The sequence below is a fragment of the Hypanus sabinus genome, chromosome 3, assembly GCF_030144855.1.
Source record: "Hypanus sabinus isolate sHypSab1 chromosome 3, sHypSab1.hap1, whole genome shotgun sequence".
NCBI classification, from domain to species: Eukaryota; Metazoa; Chordata; class Chondrichthyes; order Myliobatiformes; family Dasyatidae; genus Hypanus; species Hypanus sabinus.
The window spans coordinates 95,032,715-95,053,270 of NC_082708.1; the positions used below are offsets into that span (position 1 = coordinate 95,032,715).

At 39.7% G+C, this 20,556-nt stretch overlaps 1 protein-coding gene across 1 annotated transcript in view; it reads left to right on the plus strand.

The window, feature by feature from the left end:
- The window catches only part of cfi (complement factor I), a 96,587-nt gene that overhangs the window by 50,660 nt on the left and 25,371 nt on the right, over positions 1 to 20,556 (plus strand). The window contains exons 8-11 of the mRNA XM_059963344.1: positions 5,158 to 5,187; positions 6,029 to 6,144; positions 8,587 to 8,690; positions 13,915 to 14,198. Of these exons, the coding sequence (XP_059819327.1) occupies positions 5,158 to 5,187; positions 6,029 to 6,144; positions 8,587 to 8,690; positions 13,915 to 14,198 (534 nt within the window). The remainder of the gene's footprint in view (positions 1 to 5,157; positions 5,188 to 6,028; positions 6,145 to 8,586; positions 8,691 to 13,914; positions 14,199 to 20,556) is intronic.

A 20,556-nucleotide genomic window follows, 5' to 3' on the forward strand; every position in this document is an offset into this window, starting at 1 on the left:
AAATTACTTTCTGCAGCTGACATGTATGGTACACATCCATACTCCAAGGTAGCCCTTATTAAAGCTTGATAAATACTTAATAGCGATAACCTGCTCGCACCCCAATCCTGTCCAGCAAGACACCTCAATAAGTTGTTTATTTTTTTACATTTGTTTGTAATTTTCTCAATTTGCTTTCTCCATATAAGTTTCTCATCAAATAACAAACCAAGGAACTGAATTACCTTTACCTGCTCTAATTTTTGTTCATATAATTTCACGGAAACTGGTTTGTGATTTCTTGAGAAACACATCACTTGCGACTTACTTAGAGACTATTTGAAACCCCATTTATTTGCCCACTCCTCCACTTTATTAATTGCATCTTGCTTTTTCCTTTGAATATAATAGATTTCTTCCCCTCACCCATAAAGCCCCATCATCTGCATTTAAGGATTTCCTCACACCATGTTCAACTTGCGCAAATATGTCATTTATCATTATGGCAAATAGTAACAGACTGCAGACACTACCTTGTTAGTGTTCTGTTTTCAACCAAGTATGTCCTGGAGTACTCTTCTTCCACCTTGACTTGAATTGTTCGATCAAAAAGAAAGTCTAGAACCCAGTTATATAATTTTTCTTCCACCCCTAATTCTTTCAATTTAATTAACACTCCCTCTTTCCAGAGCATATCATGCCTTTTCTATGTCGAAGAATACCGCCAGGACCATTTCTTTTTTTGTTTGAGCCTTCCTAACTTCAGATTCCAAGCTAAGTATTGAATCTACTGTACTTCTTCCTTTGCGAAAACCACTTTGGTAGGGAGAAATAAGACTTTTTTTCTAGAAAGTATGTAAGCCTATCAGTTATTATTCATTCCATAAGTTTACCTAGCTGTGAAGTTAATGCAATTGGTCTATAGCTTGTTGGATCTGATGAATCTTTACTAGGGTTTAATATTGGAACAATAACAGAATGTTTCCACGCAGATGGTATTTTACCTATTCCCCATATTTTATTAAAGAGTCTGTGTAAAACTAGAAGTGAACTTCCTGATAATTGCTTCAGCATTCTACTCCATACTTGATCCTTCCCAGGAGAAGTTAGCCACACATTCATAATGGCTCTTTTTATTTCTGTTATACTAATAGGAGTATCCAGCACTTCTGATGTTGCTCTTTTGTCCGTAATTCCTGGATTTTGCTTAAGCCTCTCCTCCCTTTGCCATCTAGCCTCAACTGTCAAATTTTCCGAGCTATGTATGTTAACAAAAGTTTTGCCAATACTTCTGCTTTTTCTACATTGTTAATTGCCATTATGTCCTTGCTTTTTAGCATAGGAATCTCCTTGCTACTCCTTATGTCATTCATTTTCCTTATCATGCCCCATATTTCAGACTGTTGAGTTTCTCTTCCAATTTTGTTACAATATTGTCTCCAATATGCTCGTTTTGCTTGTCTGATTATTTTCTGAACTACTGCTCGTGCACTTTTATATTGTATTATTGTTTCTACAGAATGTTGTCTTTTTAACATTTTAAATGCTTTATTTCTTACTTTTATACTTCTACTACATTCACAATTCCACCATGGAATACTTTTCCTCTTTCCTTTACTTATCAGAATTGTTTCTTCTGCTGAATTTATAATTGCTGTGACCAATTTATCATTCATTTCTTCTAAATCCAATATATTTTCATCTAAAATCTTTATGAATCTTGCTTCACTTCTTCTTTGAAATATCTCCCAATCTGCCTTATTTAGTTTCCACCTGGACACTCTAGGTCCTTTATTTTGTTCTATTTTAATCTGAATCTTTGTGATTATGGGATAGTGATCACTTCCTACTGTAGCTTGTTTTAATACGTTCCATGTTACACAGACGTGGCAGGAAGAACGAACCCAAGTGCAGGACTCTGACATGGAGGCAGGATCAGGAGGCAGAATCTCCGTAGCGAGCGCAGAATCGAGACCAGGCTGAGTCTGGACTAGGGAGGCTTGATTCACGAAGAGATACGGGGTTGAAGACTTGGAACAGGCTCCTCTCTTTCTGAGAGTCCACCAACAATCTGGCAAGGGCTGACCAGAGCTGTTGGGGTCTTATCCTCTGGTGGCTAATGGAAACCAGGTGCTGGTGATTGAGAGGAATTGGGAATCAAGTGTGGGGATTAAGGACCAATTAGGGAGGAAAGGGAAAAGGTGGGAAATGCCAGCCAGGACCATAACATTCCAAGTACTGATCCCTGCTAATTCTCTACTTATAAATGTTAAGTCTATTGCAGTTCCTGTGTTTTGGGAAAAATTATATCTCATACCTTCTTCATTATTTATACATACCAATTTTTCATCATCTATAAATTATTTTATCACTAATCCATTTTTATCAGTATTTTTACATCCCCATAGTGTACTATGTCCATTGGAATCCCCACACCATATTATTTTCTCTTTCATCCCACCACCCACTATGTTTAATGTATCTTTGCTTAATCTTCTACATGGATTATAGTAATTTATTATTACCAGGCTTTCTCTGCCTATCCAAATTTTGATTATTATTGATTCATATTTCTGCCCTCTGTTGATTATACCTCATCCCACTGGTTATAAATATTGCTACTCCTCCACCATTGCCATCACTTCTATCCTTTCTAATAGCTGTATATACTTGTAAAACAAAATCTAATTGTGCTTTCAACCATGTTTCCTGTATACATAAAATCTGAGGTTTTTCCTTAAGTTCTGATACATATTTCTTAAATTCTTGACCATTTGCAATAAGACTCCTTGCATTCCATTGTAAAATATATACTGCCATTAAGATCCCGTCTCCCCTGCCTGTGAACTGTTTGATCCTCCATTCAACGTTTCTTTAACTACTTCCCACCTAAGCTCTGTGATACCAAGATATTTTTCTGCAGACTTGACTATAATTTTAATTTTCTCAGTTCTCTTGTCTGTTTGTGCTGGACGGTTAATTGCATCTACCATAAACAGTACGAAATCCTTTCTACTCATTATTAGTGTATCCTTATTTATCATATTACAGCCCTCACAGTTCACTGGTTTATTATTCCCTAAATTTGTTCGCTTGATAGCCTTCTCCTTTTCAGCGATTCCTTTCACTGACTCTACGTAGCTAATCACTTGAGTTACCTTAAAATATTGTATCTAGCTGCTTTCTTGCTATTAATGCACCCTCGATAAGCTGCACTGTCTTCCCCACCACAATTGCAGCACTTCAGCCTAGCTCCCGCCTCACATATCCCGTATTCATGCTCTCCAGCGCATCTCCCACATCTTTGCTTCCCTCTGCAGACCGCCACAATACGCCCAAATTTCTGACATTTAAAGCATCTTAAAGGCAGTGGTACATATATTCTGACCTCATAACATATATATCCTAAATAAACTTTAGTCGGCAATCTTTCTTCATCAAAGTTAATCATAACTGGTAAACTATCACATCTTTTTCGATTTCTTGTAACTTTCAAACGTTTGGCCTCAATAATTTTTCTCCTTTTATCTTTTGTTTAATCTCATCCATAGTAAATTTTGTTGGTATTCCCGAAATAACTCCTCTAAGTCCACTTTCTATCGTTGAGTATTGAACATTGTACTTTTCTTCTATTTTATTTAATCTTATCACTTTGGCTTGCTGAGCACTATCCCGACAAATCACTAATAGCGACCCATTTCGTAATACCTTTGCTCTTTTGACCTCACCTATAAGTTTGTTGATTAACTTTGTCAAATGAATCAGGTTCCAATCATCAAAAGATACCCAGTTTTCACTCAGGTTTATAATTGCTTTAATTTCATCTTCTTTCCATTGTTTTGCTATCCTACTTCATATTGGACTAGCTACCCTCATTGGAAATGTTACCTTTATTAGAAACATTACCATTAGTAGTCTAGCCTTCATTGGACTAGCTATGCTTATTGGAAACTCTACCCTTATGGAATAGCTACCCTTATTGAAACGTTACTGGCCTTGCTGCCCTTTCGGACTAGCTACACTTGATGAAGAAGTTTCCCTATTTGACTAGCTACCCTTATTGTAATGTTACCCTTATTGGATGCTACACTTAAAATACTAACTTTCTCTGGCGGACAGAGAGTAGGTGTTCAGTGAAATGGTCTCCCAGTCTGCATTGGGTCCAATGGACCCTCTGTCAGAACGGATGCTCTGTCTGCCAGAGAAAGCAGGATCTCCCAGTGGCTACACATTTTAATTCCATGTCCCATTCCCATTCTGATATGTCTATCCATGGCCTCCTCTACTGTCAAGATGAAGCCACACTCAGGTTGGAGGATCAACACCTTATATTCCGTCTGGGTAGCCTCCAACCTGATGGCATGAACATTGATTTCTCTAACTTCTGTTAATGCCCCTCCTCCCCTTCTTACCCCATCCCTTATTTATTAATTTGTTTGTTTGTTTATTTATTTATTTTTCTCTGCCCCCCCCCCCTTTTTTCTTTTTTCTCTCCCTCTTTTTCTCTCTCTGACCCTCTCACAATCACTCCTTGACTGCTCTCCATCTCTCTCTGGTGCACTCCTTCCCCTTTCTTTCTCCCTAGGCCTCCAGTCCCATGATCCTTTCCCTTCTTCAGCTGTGCATCCCTTTTGCCAATTACCTTTTCAGCTCTTACCTTCACCCCTCCCCCTCCTGTCTTCTCCTATCATTTCAGATCTCCCCCTCCCCCTACCACTTTTAAACCTCTTACTATCTTTTCTTTCAGTTAGTCCTGATGAAGGGTCTCGGTCCAAACCATTAACTGTACCTACAGATGCTATAGAACCCTATAGTTGCTGCTTGGCCTGCTGCATTCCACCAGCATTTTGTATGTGTTGCTTGAATTTCCAGTGTCTGCAGATTTCCTCGTGTCTGATCTTAACTCTGTTAGGTTCACTTCCAGTTTAATATTAACACACTTTATTTAAAGCTGGGCATGAACCTATTTCTTCCGAAGAATATTAACAATTCATTAAATACTTGGAAATTTCTATTCACCATACTAAATTGATTATGAGTTGGCATTGTGTGGTTATATTTCTGTATTGGAGGCTATTGTAAGTCATTAAAGCAATAATGTGAGATGAATTACATGAAAAGAGGGGTACTAATATGCATATGATTAATGTATTTTCTTATTATCTTTGTTTCATGAAGAAGTGAATACAACTAAAGACTATGAAACAGGTAGGCAAACATTATTTGCTTTCTAGAAATAGTGTGAAAATAAACTAAGTTTCCAATTCATACAACACTATAGTCCAAACTCTCAGATAATATTTCACTCATTAAAATTGTATCATAGCTGGTGAAACAACGCTTTTCCCCAACCAGAACTGACATAGTTAGGGCCGTCCCTGTCTTGAATAGTCATGGTCAAAAGTACCCAGGAGTCAACAGGAGTATTATAGTTCTTTATGGAGGCTTTAAGCATATCCTTTCCTCACTATTCCCATGACAGGTCTCTGAGCAAATTGTCTGATGACAGACATGCCAACAACACAGTAAACAAAGTGTAATTAGATATGAAAACACGATTGATTGGCTTCATCAATGCTTGCCTTTTCCTGGAGTTGGCTCCCAATGTGCAAGATGTAATCTATGTTTTGCAGGGTTTCACAGTACATCTTACTATTTGGAGAGCTGTTCAGTAACAGATCTTGCAAACATTGAAATTCACTGAAGCATAAGGGACCCGAAATGGAAAGGAAATAATTTAACTCTGCAGCAACTGAATAGAAAACTCTCCAATCTTATTTTCTCAAACCAAGTATAGGAAATATGGAAGCTGTTACCTGCACTCATATAGGTAGTTGATTTTTAATTACCAATTATGCCTTGTGCAGATTAATCAGGATGCAAATAAACACAATGGGAGTTAAATAAAAATTAGTAAAGCTGTAAGAAATACCACATGTAGAAAATTATCTTGTTTCTGGGCCACAAATGTACAAGATTGTTGTTGGTATGAATGGTCCTAATCTTCGTGTATTACCTGGCTCATAATTAGTATGTTACTGTACTTTAGAAAGAAGCCAACTCAAGTCATCAATTTCTAAAATATCTTGTGGGATTACAAATGTTACTCTAAGCACGGCAAACAGGAGAACTAAGAGGCTTATAGGAGGTACAGAGGCTTCACAGGTAAAATTAGAATTCTCATTACTTTAAATGTCCCTTTTCTCTCTCCCTTTTGAAATTAAGAACGAGGTTGATCTTGACTATTATGTAAATATCTAAGGACACTTTGTGCATTACTATGATATTCTGGTGCTGCTGCAACTTTTTTTCTGCTGCTTATCTATTTAATACTGTTTTTTTATTACTGTCTTGTTTTTAATCTACCGCTTTATTTAATTGCCTGAGAGGAAGCTAAACAGAGTTTCAATGTACCTATGTATAATGACAATAAAGATCATTCAATCCAATTCAATTCAATTCAACCTAGTTGTCACCCTGCTGCACATCACCCTTTTTTTGTTCCTTTGATTGCCCTCGAGCCAATTCCTTTGTCAACTCAGGGAAGAACAAACTGTAGGAACTTAGCTCCCAGAAGATGGCTGTAATACTGAAATCCCAATCAGATCACCAGTGCTGTCAAGATACAAACTCAATCCTCTTATTCTATCAAACTGGCATCATTTTACATCCCTTTACAGTGTCTCTTCATCCATCATTTCTCTGCACTCTTCTACATTCACAGCAAAATTCCACTTCCTTCTGGAACATAATTATACCCTCGCCTACTTACATCGTGCATCATATGCATCACGTATCAATGATAGGATTACAATATATTTTTTATAGTCCTAACAAGGACATTGCTGCCTCACTTCCAGAAGAAATTTATATAAGACTTTTCCAAGAGGTGGCCACTCCTCACACTTCTCCATGGGAAAAGTTTACCGGCATTCACATACAGGGTGAGTCTGGTGTGATGATTGACAATGTTGGGGGGACATTGTACAAGGCTTCTTCACACCATTTTCCATTTTGTCCTGCTTTGACTGTACCTCATCCTTCAGACTCCACCTGATACCTTTATTCAAGGACAGCAGGGATAAGTCAGGTAAGAATATGCACATGTGTCTAACACTGGTGTCCAGGAAGTTAGTGGGAAAAATAGTGGGAGGGGTTCTAAGGTCATTGTGGGGAGGTTCGTTTTTGTGATTAGAATGCTGTGACTATTGGGGGGAAGGGAGGTCTGAGACCCTCAGAGTTTGATACATATATTAATGATCTGGATGTGAATGTAAGAGAGATTATGATTAAGTTAGCAGATGACACAAAAATATTGATACACCCACACAATACAGTAGATATCACATGCTGAGGATGAGGAGAATGCCACCCAACACTGACATCATGGAATTCATGCCCTCTCACTTGTACTGTATGACATTCAAAGAATATCAAATGTAAATGCAGGTTTTAATCTCAGACAACCAAATCATGCTTTTTTTTTGGAATGGCAGAGAAATTTTGTCTTCCTTAGAACACTTTCCTTAGTCTTCCTTGTCTTCCTCAACAGAACACACTGGCATCTATAAGATGAATTGGAGGCACATCGCTCACGACATTGGGGGAATACATAGAGATCTCTCAGAGATTGAGGGATCTCAGTACCACCTAAGGCCAGCCTCTTAATGATGCCCTGCAGAATAGTAATGGTTGGAGCCAACATGCACTGCACTGCTGCCTCTCATGCCAGACCTTAGACTTTCCTCCCTAGTAGAAGATGTATGGGAACAAAAGCAGCAAAATGTGGAATATCTTGCCAGCAGTAAGCTATTGTTAAAGACAAGCTGTTTTATTGTTCTGATACTTTTGCAGGGCATATCCAGACATTCATCAATGATAGTGTTGATCCTCAAAGGGGGTATTAATAGCCACTGTGGGAAACAGGGTGCAAGATAGATATGAGTTAATTTTTTAAATTCATTTTCTGTACAACCAAAACTCTTTTGGATAAAATGCGCTGAATTCTACAGTTATTGTTCTACAGTTTCTACAGTTCTACAGTTGAATTCTCCAGTTATTGTCTGGCTGTAAAGTTGGCAGTCATTTAGAAGTTAAAATAAAAGGAAGATTAGAAGGTCATCCTGGATATTTAGATCAGAAACGTTGTATCTTGCACGAGTCTTAGCAGGATGATGCTAGTTAGCACCGCAGCCTCACAGATCCAGAACCCAGGTTCGATCTTGACCTTAAGGTGCTATCACTGTAGGCTTTGTATGTTCTCTTAGTGGCCATATCAGTTTTCCCCAGGTGCTCTGATCTCCACTTACTTCCTGGTTGGGAGGTTAGTTAGCTACTGTGAGTTGTCTCTAGCAGTGAATGGATGGCAGGAGAATTGTGGGGAGTTGAGGGTACAAGAGGAAATGCTGCAATTGCTGTAATATTAAGAGTAAGAGGGCATGTGCTGGTTGGTATTTGGAGGTGTTGTGCCAGTGGGATAATTTTCATGCTCTATGTTGTATGTATATTCTGCCCTGCTTGAAACAGCTTAATTTAAATAATAGATTTTGCACCTTTCTTTTCTCAGATGCACTCTTACAACAAAATTACGTTATTTTGTCTCCACAGGGTCAATTCCCTTGGCAAATAGCTGTTTATGATGGTGATTTTCTGAACTGTGGGGGAGTCTTCATTGGTGGTTGTTGGATTCTAACAGCTGCACATTGTTTAAGGTATGAATCCTGTCCTCACTGGACCTCTAATTCTAATTCTAAATAAGCTTTATGACACTTTTTTCATTACTTTTATACATTTTGTTTAATATGGAGGCAATTCTACATGTACTTTTCCAAATGTGATATAAGTGAGTTCAATTTTATTTCCTTTACACATCAGATGCAAATCTAGAGATTCATTTCCCCCTTTTTAATGGTCATACTTATTTGTGTCCTTAATGACCAGTGGGCCTAAATTGCAAAGTTCTTTATTTCTTCTTTGTTTCTTCTATCTTGCTGTTTATAATAAGATAGATTTTGCAGCAAAGGAAGCTAATCTAATTTCACAATTTTAGTCTTGCTAAATTTTTGTATCTTACTGTTTCAAATATTCTTTTTCAAATATTCTCAATATTCTCTTAAAATCATTCTGCGTGATTGTGCGAGAAATCATCTGCGTAAAAAGGAATATCCAAACCTCTCCTTTTTATCAATCAATTTCAAATTAGCAAAAATTTTCACTCATTTTCAACCCAATGAAACCCTACGAAACATTGACACTATGGTCTAATACTTTATACAAATTAATCTGTACTTTTTAAAACCTTGGATTACGACCACATTTATAAAACTGAAACTGCAATTTAGCCTTTTTATGAGTTTATTTTTTTGCATTCACACTTACACAAATTAAATTTACAACCTTTTGCTACATCATCTTAAGTTATGCTCTCTGTATGTAAGAACAAATTCTGTTAATACCTGTGTGTGTGTGGTTGTGTCTGCACAGGTGTATGCGTGTCTGGCATGTTTGTTTGGTTTGGTTTGAGTCCTTAACACCCAAGTGGAACAAAAGCCATCGATGAGTTCCTGTCTCCATAAGTCAATGGTATGGTTGCAGTTCCTCAATGTTTATGTAATTCATAGTATCCACTGATTGGCCGATACAGCTTCACCAGAGCTTATCCAGTCTTACCCGTTTCCATCTCTCATGATGGGGATGCAGGCTTGGACTTTGAGAGGTGTACTTATCTTTATGGGCTACAAGCCTATAGCTAATATTGATCCTTGAACCATCACTTCCAACATTTTTTAAACTTGACACTGGCTTACATTAATGTTTGCATCTCTTGTTAGGTTGAAAAATTCTAGTACGAACAGTTGTTACCATAGAACCATAGAACACTACAGCACAGTACAGGCCCTTCAGCCCTCCATGTTGTGCGGACCCGTATAATCCTTTAAAAAAAGTACTAAACCCACACTACCCCATAACCTTCTATTTTTCTTTCATCCATGTGCCTGTCCAAGAGGCTCTTAAATACCCCTAATGTTTTAACCTCCACCACTATCCCTGGAAAGTCATTCCAGGCACTCACAACCCTCTGTGTAAAAAAAAATTACCCCTGATGTCTCCCCTAAACTTCCCTCCCTTACTTTTGTACATACGTCCTCTGGTGTTTGCTATTGGTGCCCTGGGAAACAGGTACTGACTATCCACCCTATCAATGCCTCTCATAATCTTGTAGACCTCTATCAAGTCCGCTCTCATCCTTCTACACTCCAAAGAGAAAAGTCCCAGCTCTGCTAACCTTGCTTCATATGACTTGTTCTCCAAACCAGGCAACATCCTGATAAATCTCCTCTGCACCCTCACCATAGCTTCCACATCCTTCCTATAATGAGGCGACCAGAATTGAACACAATACTCTAAATGCGGTCTCACCAGAGATTTGCAGAGTTGCAACAGGACCTCTCTACTCTTGAACTCAATCCCTCCGTTAATGAGGCCTAGCATCCCATAGGCCATTCTTAACTACTCTATCAACCTGTGCAGCGACCTTGAGGGATGTATGGATTTGAACCCCGAGGTCCCTTTGTTCATCCACACTCTTAAGTAACTGACCATTAGTCCTGTACTCAGTCTTCTGGTTTGTCCTTCCAAAATGCATCACCTCACACTTGTCCGGATTGAACTCCATCTGCCATTTTTCTGCCCAACTCTGCAGCCTGTCTATATCCTCTTGTAACCTTCGACAACCTGCAGCTCTATCCACAACTCCTCTGATCTTCATGTCATCCACAAACTTACTCACCCATCCTTCAGCCTCTACATCCAGGTCATTTATAAAAATCACAAATAGCAGGGGTCCCAGGACAGATCCCTGCAGCACTCCACTAGTCACCGACATCCAGGCAGAGTACTTTCCTTCCACAACTACCCTCTGCTTTCTTCCTTTAAGCCAATTTTTATCCAAGCAGCCAAGGTTCCACTTATCCCATGCCTCATGAATTTCTGGATGAGTCTCTCATGAGGGGCCTTGTCAAATGCCTTGCTAATGTCCATGTAGACCACATCCACTGCCCTACCCTCATCAATGCATTCTCCGTTCAAACTATGCTGGTAGACACACACAAAGGTCCAGTGGATACCACCTGTGATTGTTTCTTCTGACTGACTGTACTTATTTTTAATTTTATCCATTTTGCAGTTCTCTAAATGTATTTTAATTTATTTAATTTTATGTGCCTTAGCATTGTCGCAATTTTCTTACTGTGGACTTTATCAAATGAATTTTAAGCATCAATATAGGCGCAATGACAATATGTTAATTACCCTGCACTCCTTATTTTACGATTTTCAAAGTGCAGCTTGTTTCCTGGAAATATTTGATAACTGCCTCTGATAAACACATTTAATTTTCATATCTCACATATTTTTTTAATATAAAATATTATATTCCATTGATTAGACAAGCTGAAATTAGAAAATATCTGTTAAGTACAACTCTCTCTTTCTGATTCCATATCTCAATCAAGTATTATGGATAAGTTAACTGAAGTTAGGGTCTAAGTTAGTACATTGAACTTTGATGTCCTAGCCAGTTCAGGTATTTGTTTGAGTGAGACATAGGACATCATTCTAGGGTTTAGATGTTTCCAATGCAATAGAGGGGGGTGTAAAAGAGCTGGGAGAATAGTATTATTGATCAATGGGAATGTCACAATGGCATGTATAGAGAACATCCAGGAAGACTCAGTCGATGCAGAGAGATGCAGACTTGCAGAGAGATTTAGGCCAGTTAGAAGAGTGGGCTGATGGAGTTTAATGCTGATAAGTGTGAGGTACTACATTTTGGTAGGAATAATCCAAATAGGACATACATGGTAAGTGGTAGAGCATTGAAGAATGCAGTAGAACAGAGTAATCTAAATGACAATAAATTGAATCTGAATCTGAATCTAGGAATAATGGTGCGCAGTTCCCTGAAGGTGGAATTTCATGTGGATAGGGTGGTGAAGAAAGCTTTTGGAATGCTGGCCTCTATAAATCAGAGCATTGAGTATAAGAGTTGGGATGTAATGTTAAAATTGTACAAGACATTGGTAAGGCCAAATTTGGAGTATTGTGTACAGTTCTGGTCACTGAATTATAGGAAAGATGTCAACAAAACAGAGAAGATTTACTAGAATGTTACCTGGGTTTCAGCACCTAAGTTACAGGGAAAGATTGAACAAGTTAGGTCTTTATTCTTCGGAGCATAGAAGGTTGAGGGGGGATTTGATAGAGGTATTTAAAATTATGAGGGGGATAGATAGAGTTGACGTGGATAGGCTTTTTCCATTGAGAGTAGGAGAGATTCAAACAAGAGGATATGAGTTGAGAGTTAGGGACAAAAGTTTAAGGGTAAGAGTTTAAGGGTAATACGAGGGGGAATTTCTTTACTCAGAGAGTGGTAGCTGTGTGGAATGAGCTTCCAGGAGAAGTGGTCGAGGTAGGTTCAGTATTGTCATTTGAAGTAAAATTGGGTAGGTATATGGACAGGAAAGGAATGGAGGGTTATGGGCTGAGTGCGGGCCAGTGGGTCTAGGTGAGAGTAAGCATTCGGCCTGTTTCCGTGCTGTAATTGTTATATGGTTATAATATTAGAAATAGGAAAGGTGCAATCACTATGATAGGGCTAAACAATAGCCATCCCAGTAGCCAGCAACAGAGAGAGAAACAGATATAGAGGCAGATGATGGGAAGATGTAAAAGCAACAAGGTAGTTGGTAGTCACAAGAGACAACAGATGCTAAAATCTGGAGCAACTACGGTGCAGAATGTAGGAATCTTTACCCCTTAACATAAATTAAGCATTTCTAATGCTGAACATCTGTTGTCAAGGCCTGACAAAAACTGGTTTCAAGTCTCATTGATTTTAGAATAACAAGTTCTGGAAACTTGTCTGTGAAATAAGGTGTCAATAGGATTTGAGGAAGTGAACACAAGGGAAAGAGAAGAATCCGGCGGAAACGTTTTTTAAAACTGATGTATGAATATGTTTTGACGTGGATATTAGAAGCTCTTTTAAGGACTTAACCAGTAAAACTGTTTCCATGAGTGTAGGAAGCTAATCTTCTGCCATACCTACAATGTCTGCTTCAGGAAGAATCCATCAGCAGATGCTAACCCCATGGGTGTCTGGTATAACTGACCACAATGAATGCAAACTGAATATTCTGACTGAAAATATTCTTAGTTCAAAACTTGATACAGGTCAATGTTAAATTCTCCTTTTTTCTATTCACATTTGGGCAATGAAATCTAATTATAACAGCAAAATACGTTGCCTGATTTATCTGATACTTAAAATGCAAGCTTATCTTCACCCAGATTCCAAATACATACAGAGTTACTAAATGACTCAAGGCCAATCAGTTTTTGTTTGGTTTGTGTCAGTTTTCCTTTAATTTAAAAAAATCTGAGGCAATATAAAAATATTTTCATATATTATTTCCTCTGCCCATATGTTGACATCCTCCATTAAAATGCACTCTTTGCTCAAATAATTAATTTACCATCATTTTTGTGATTGGCAATTTTTCCAATGGCTTCCATTCTGTGGATGGACAAATGGATTTTATAAATAAGACAAAATCTGCAGATGCTGGAAATCCAAAGCAACACACACAACTCAGGAACTCAGCAGGTCAGGCAGCATCTATGGAAATGAATTAACAGTCAACGTTTTGAGACCAAAGCCCTTCTTCAGGACTGGAGAGGAATTTATACCAGTAATTAGGATAGTTAGCAGCCCAAAAAGAATAAAGTAATCATTAAAAGACCTTGGAGACTGGGAATATGCAGAATATGCTATTTATCCAGCATTACAGTCCCATTTCATTAGTATAATGCTGTATTTGACAAGATTTGTGATGCATTACAGATATTTTATGCTGCATTTCCTTCTTATTCTAGATCCCACCAGATAACGAACTATGTAGTGAGGATTGGAAAGTATAATAAAAGAAATATTTCGAAGAGTGAAGAGATTTTACCAATCGAGAAGATCATTGTTCACTATAAATACAATTCCAAAACATATGAGAATGACATTGCCTTATTAAAAATAGAACATGTTTATAAAAACGAAGAATGCATTCCACTGAGTGAAGATGTTCTACCAGTCTGTGTTCCCTGGACTGAGTACTTATTTCGACCTAACAAAACTTGTATCATTTCAGGCTGGGGTCAAGCAAAAGGTAACTTTACTACATGCTAAATATCCTGAAGATTTTACTTTAAAAAGAAGTATTTCTGACAAAATTGTCACGAATGACTTAAAGAGAAATTTAACTTTGCCTGGATTGGGGAGCATGTCTTATGAGAATAGGTTGAGTGAACTTGGTCTTTTCTCCTTGGAGCAATGGAGGATGAGAGGTGACCTGATAGAGGTGTATAAGATAATGAGAAACACTGATCATGTGGATAGTCAGAGGCTTTTTCCCAAGGCTTAAATGGCTAGTATGAGAGGGCACAGTTTTAAGGTGCTTGCAAGTAGGTACAGAGGAAATGTCAGGGTAAGTTTTTACGCAGAGACTGGTGAGAATGTGGAATGGACTGCCAGTGACAGTGGTGGAAGTGGATACGATAGGGTCTTCTAAGAGACTCCTGGATAGGTACATGAAGCTTAGAAAAATAGAGGGCTATGGGTAAGCCTAGGTAATTTCTAAGGTGAGGACATATTCGGCACAGCGTTGTGGGCTGAAGGGTCTGTATTGGGCTGTAGGTTCTCTATGTTTCTAATTCTGTAATTAGTGTTTCAGAGTTTTGTTTCTTATATATTTCTGATTTCTGGTTCTTTCCCTTTAAGACTGTCAACTGACTTTGAGATATGCCCAAAGTGACTTTAATACTTTATGGTTAACTTTCACTTCTGTTGTCTGATGTTGCTCAAACTAATAACAAACAAGATAAATTGAAATTCTTCAGAATATATGTCCATAATCAAGAAATCACTGTTCCTAATTATAATCTAAAAATCTACATAAAGAAGTCACAAAAGGCCCTTACTGACAATAAATGATAAAAGTAGGCAAAATATTTTGGTTCCATAGCACTTTCCTCTGATTCCCCTTTCCTCTTTAAACTCTTCCCAATATATTTGCTCACACACGCATGTGCACAAATGCAAGCATACAAGCAAGTGTATATTCACATTGTAACATACAAAAACACATCCAGAATTATACACAGACAGGAAGGCTTGAACAATAACACGTACAAAGCGCACACCTAAAATCTTTCAGGTCTGTAAATATACATTAATAGTCCTACCTAGACTCCATTTTGTCACCCATAGTTCAGTCCCTCCCCACCTACATCCGGGATACATCCCATGCCTTCCACCTCTTCAATAACTTCCAGTTCCCCGGTCCCAACCACTTCATTTTCAATCCTTATACACTTCCATTCCCCATCAAGAAGGCCTCAAAGCCTCTGCTACTTTCTTGACAATAGACCTCACCAGTTCTCCAACACCACCACACTCCTCTGGTTGGCAGAACTGGTACTCACACTTAAAAACTTCTCTTTTGGCTCTTCCTACTTTCTTCAGACCAAGGGTATAGCTATCGGCACTAGCAAGGGCCCCTGCCTCTTCGTGGGTTATGTGGAACTGTCTATGCTCCAAATCTATACCAGTACTGCTCCCCAACTTTTCCTTCGCTACATTGACAACTACATTGGTGCTGCTTCCTGCACCCATGCTGAGCTCGTCAATTTCATCAACTTTACCTCTAACTTCCACCCAGCCCTCAAATTCACTTGGTCCATCTCTGACACTTCTCTCCCCTTTCTCGATCTCTCGGTCTCCATCTCTGAAGGCAGACTGTCCACTGACATCTTCTATAAACCCACTAATTCTCATAAGCACCTTGACTATACCTCTTCCTGCCATGCCAAATGCAGAAAATGCTAATCCCTCCACCCAGTTCCTCCGTCTCCACCACATCTGTACCAAGGATGAGGCTTTCCGTTCCAGGACATCCCAAATGTCCTCTTTCTTTAAGAACCATAGTTTCCCTTTTGCCGTCATCAATGGTGCCCTCACCCACATCTCCTCCATTTCCCGCACTTCAGCCCTCACCCCAACCTCCCATCACCGCAACAGGGACTGAGTTCCCCTTGTCCTCACCTACCACCCCACCAGCCTCCGGATCCAGCATATTATCCTCCGCAACTTCGGCCATCTTCAACAGGACCCCACCACTAAGCTCATCTTTCCCTCTCTACCCCTCTCTGCTTTTCGCAGGGATCATTCCCTCCGTGACTGCCTGGTTCACACGTCCCTCCCCTCAGATCTCCCACCTGGCACTTATCCCTGAACGCGTAAGTTCTACACCTGTCCCTACACCTCCTCTCTTACCACTATTCAGGGCCCCAAACAGTCCTTCCAGGTGAGGCAAGACTTAACTTGTGAGTCTGTTGGGGTCAACTATTGCATCCGGTGCTCCTGGTGCGGCCTCCTCTACATCGGCGAGACCTGATGCAGATTGGGGGACCGCTTCGTCGAGCACCTCCACTCCGTCCGCCACAACAGACAGGATCTCCCGTTGCCACCCACTTCAATTCTGCTTCACGTTCCCATTCGGATATGTCCATACGTGGCCTCCTCTACTGCCATGATGAGGCCAAACTCAGGTTGGAGGAGCAACACCTCATATACCGTCTGGGTAGTCTCCAGCCCCTTGGCATGAACATTGAATTCTCCAACTTCCGGTAATTCCCTCCATCTCCCTTCCCCCATCCCAGTTTCACTCTGTCTCCTCTTCTAGCTGCCTATCACCTCTCTCATGATTCTGCCTTCTTCTGCTACCCATAGTGCTTTCCGCTTACATTCCTTCTTCACCTTTCCTGCCTATCCAGTGTTGAGATGCAAAACTGGGCATCAGAAGAAGCCATTCCTGCCTGTGGCCATCAAACTTTACAACTCCTCCCTCGGAGTGTCAGACACCCTGAGCCAATAGGCTGGTCCTGGGCTAATTTCCACTTGGCATAATTTACTTATCATTATTTAATTATTTATGGTTTATATTGCTATATTTCTACACTATTTTTGGTTGGTGCGACTGTAACGAAACCCAATTTCCCTCAGGATCAATAAAGTACGTCTTTCTGTCTGCCTATCCCCTCCCCCACCCCTTGATCTTTCCTCTTACTGGTTTTTCACCAGACACCTACCAGCCTTCTCCTTCCCACCCTCCCCCCACCTTCTTTATAGGGCCCCTGCCCCCTCCCTCTTCAGTCCTGACAAAGGGTCTCGCCCCAAAACATTGACTGTTCGTTTCCACAGATGCTGCCCGACCTGCTGAGTTCCTCCAGCGTGTTGTACATGCTGCTTTGACCCCAGCATCTGCAGTGTACTTTGTGTTTGATATTTACAAGTGTATTCACACGTTGTTAAAAGTACACATACACTATTTCAGTTATGGACAATATAGTTGCAGTCTGTGGAAGCAACTCAACAGGTTATGCATCATCTATGGAAGAAACAAAGTATTAACAGTTCAGGTCAAAACTCTGAATTACGCTAACAAGCTCTGATAAGAAATGTGGCCGGAGAGCCAGAGAGCAGTAGAAATCACAGACACCCAGTGACCTGGTCTACACAACTGCCTGCAGCATTCATTATCCTCTGGCTAAAGAAATTCCTTCTTACTTCCATTCTAAATGGATGTCCCTCTATTCTGAAACTATGCCCTCTGGTCCTAGACTCCCCTACCATAGGAAACACATCCATTCTATTGAGGCTTTTCAACATTCAATAAGTTTCAATGAGATCCTCATGCATACCAGTGAGTACAGACCGAGAGCCATCTAACTCTCCTCATACGATAAACCTTTCATTCTTGAAATCATTCCTGTGAACCTGCTCTGAATCTCCTCCAATGTCAGCAAATGCTTTCTTAGATAAGGGTTCCAATCTGCTCATGATGCTTCACCATGAGGCCTCACCAGGGCCTTATATAACCTCAGCATTCTTGCTACTACATTCTAGTCCTTCTGAAAATAGTGTTAATGTTGCATTTGCCTTCCTCACCACTGATTCAGCCTGCAAGCTAACCTTTAGGGAATCCTGCATGAGGACTCCCAAGTCCCTTTGCACCTCTGATTTTTGAAATTTCTCACCCACTTTAGAAATAGTCTATGCTTTTATTCCTTTTTTCAAAGTGCATGACCAATCAGTTCCCGACACTATATTCCATCTGCCGTTTCTTTGCCCATTCTCCTAATCTGTCTAAGTCCTTCCGTAGCCTCTCCACTATCTGCCCCTCCACCTACTTTTATATTGTGTGTAAACCTAGCCACAAAGCCATCAATTCTGCCATCCAAGTTACTGACAAATAATGTAAAAAGAAGTGGGTCCAACAAAGACCCTTGTGGAACAGCACTAGTCACTGGCAGCCAACCAGAAAAGACTCCCCTTACTCCCACTCTTTGCGTCCAGCTAATCAGTCAATCTCTTTTTCATGCTTGTATCTTCCCTGGTTCTTATCTTTTTAAGCAGCTTCATGTGCGCCACCTTGTCAAAGACCTTCTGAAAATCCAAGTATACCGTATCCATTGATTCTCCTTTATCCATCCTGCTCATTATTTCCTCAAAGAATTCCAATTGATTTGTCTGGCAAGGTTTTCCCTTAAAGAAACCATGCTGACTTTGGCCTATTTTATCCTGTTACTCCAAGTACCCTGAGACCTCATCCTTAAGAAATCACTCCAACATCATCCTAACCACTGAGGTCAGGTTAACTGTTGTATAATATCCTTTCTTTTCCCTCCCTCTCATCTTGAAGAGTGGAGTGACATTTGCATTTTTCCACTCTTCTGGAACCATGCCAGAATCCAGTGATTCTTGAAAGATCATTACCAATGTCTCCTCAATCTCCCCAGCCACCTCTGTCAGAACTGTGGGGTGTAGTCCATCTGGTTCAGACCTTTCAGCTTCCCAAGCATCTTCTTCCTAGTAATAGTTATTGTATTCACTTCTGACCCTGACACTCTCGAATTTCCAGCATACTGTTAGAGTCTTCCACCATGAAGACTGATGCAAACTATTTATTCAGTTTGTCTGCCATTTCCTTGTTCCCTATTGAGACTTCCCCTGCTTCATTTTCCACCGGTCCAACATCTACACAATATCTATTGTGTGTAGTTCTGGGCTTCTTATTTTAGAAAGGATATACTGACATTGGAGAGGGTTCAGAGAAGATGCACAAGAATGATTCCAGAAATGAAAGGGTTAACATATGAGGAACATCTAGCAGCTCTTGGGCTGTGTTCCCTGGAGTTCAGGAAAATGAGGGGGGATCTCATAGAAGTGTTAAAAGACCTGACCAGATTAGATATAGCAAAGTTATTTCTCATGGTAGGGGAGTCTAGGACAAGAGGGTACGACTTCAGGAATGAAGAACATCCATTTAGAACAGCGATGTGGATAAACAGAGATGTGGACTTCAGTGAGAGGGTGGTAAATCTGTGGAATTTGTTGCCATAAGTGGTTGTTGAGTCCAAGACATTGGGTGTATTTAAGGCAGAGATAGATAGGTTCTTGATTAGCCAGAGCATCAAAAGGTATAGAGTGAAGGCAGGAGAGTGGGGATGACTGGAAGAATTAGATCAGCCCATGATTGAATGGTGGAGCAGACTCAATCGGCTGAATGGCCTACTTCTGCTCCTATATCTTATGATCCTATGGTTTTACTCTCACCTTTCTCTTAGTCTTTATAGATAAGAACAAAGCTTTTGTATCCTCTTTGATATTATTGGCTAGTTTACCTTCATATTTCATCTTTTCCCTCCTTATGGTTTTTTTAATTGCCCTCTGTTGGTTGTTAAAAGTTCCACAATCCTCTAATTTCCTACTTATCTTTGCTCTATTATACAGTATGTCCTCTCTTTTGCTTTTATGCTTTGACTTCCTTTGTCAACAATGGATGCCTCACCCTCCCTTTAGTATACTTCTTTATCTTAGGGATATAACTTTTCTTCGCCTTCTGAGTTGCTCCCAGAAACTTTAACCATTGTTATTTTACTGTCATCCCTGCTGGTGTTCCCTTAAAATCAATTTTGGCCAGCTCCTTTCTCACTCTGTAATTCCCTTTACTCCACTCATAATACTAATACATCTGACTTTAGCTTCTCCCTCTCAAATTGCAGGGTGAGATCTATCATATTATGTTCACTGGCTCCTAAGGATTCCTTTACCTTAAGATCTCTAATCAATTCCAGTTCATTACACAACACCTAATCCAGAATAGCATTTTCCCTTGTGGGCTCAACCACAAGTTGCTCTAAAAAGCTATCTCATAGGCATTCTACAAATTTTCCCTCTTGGAATCCAGCACTAACCTGATTTTCTGAATCTACCTGTATATTGAAATCCCCATGACTATCGCAACATTGTCCTTTTGATATACCTTTTCTATTTCCCATTGTAATTTGTAACTTGCTTCCTGGCTACTGTTCGGAGGCCTGGATTTAACACCCATCAGGGTCTTTTCACCCTTGTAGTTTCCTAACTCTACCCACAAGGATTTTACATCTTCCAGTCTATTTCAC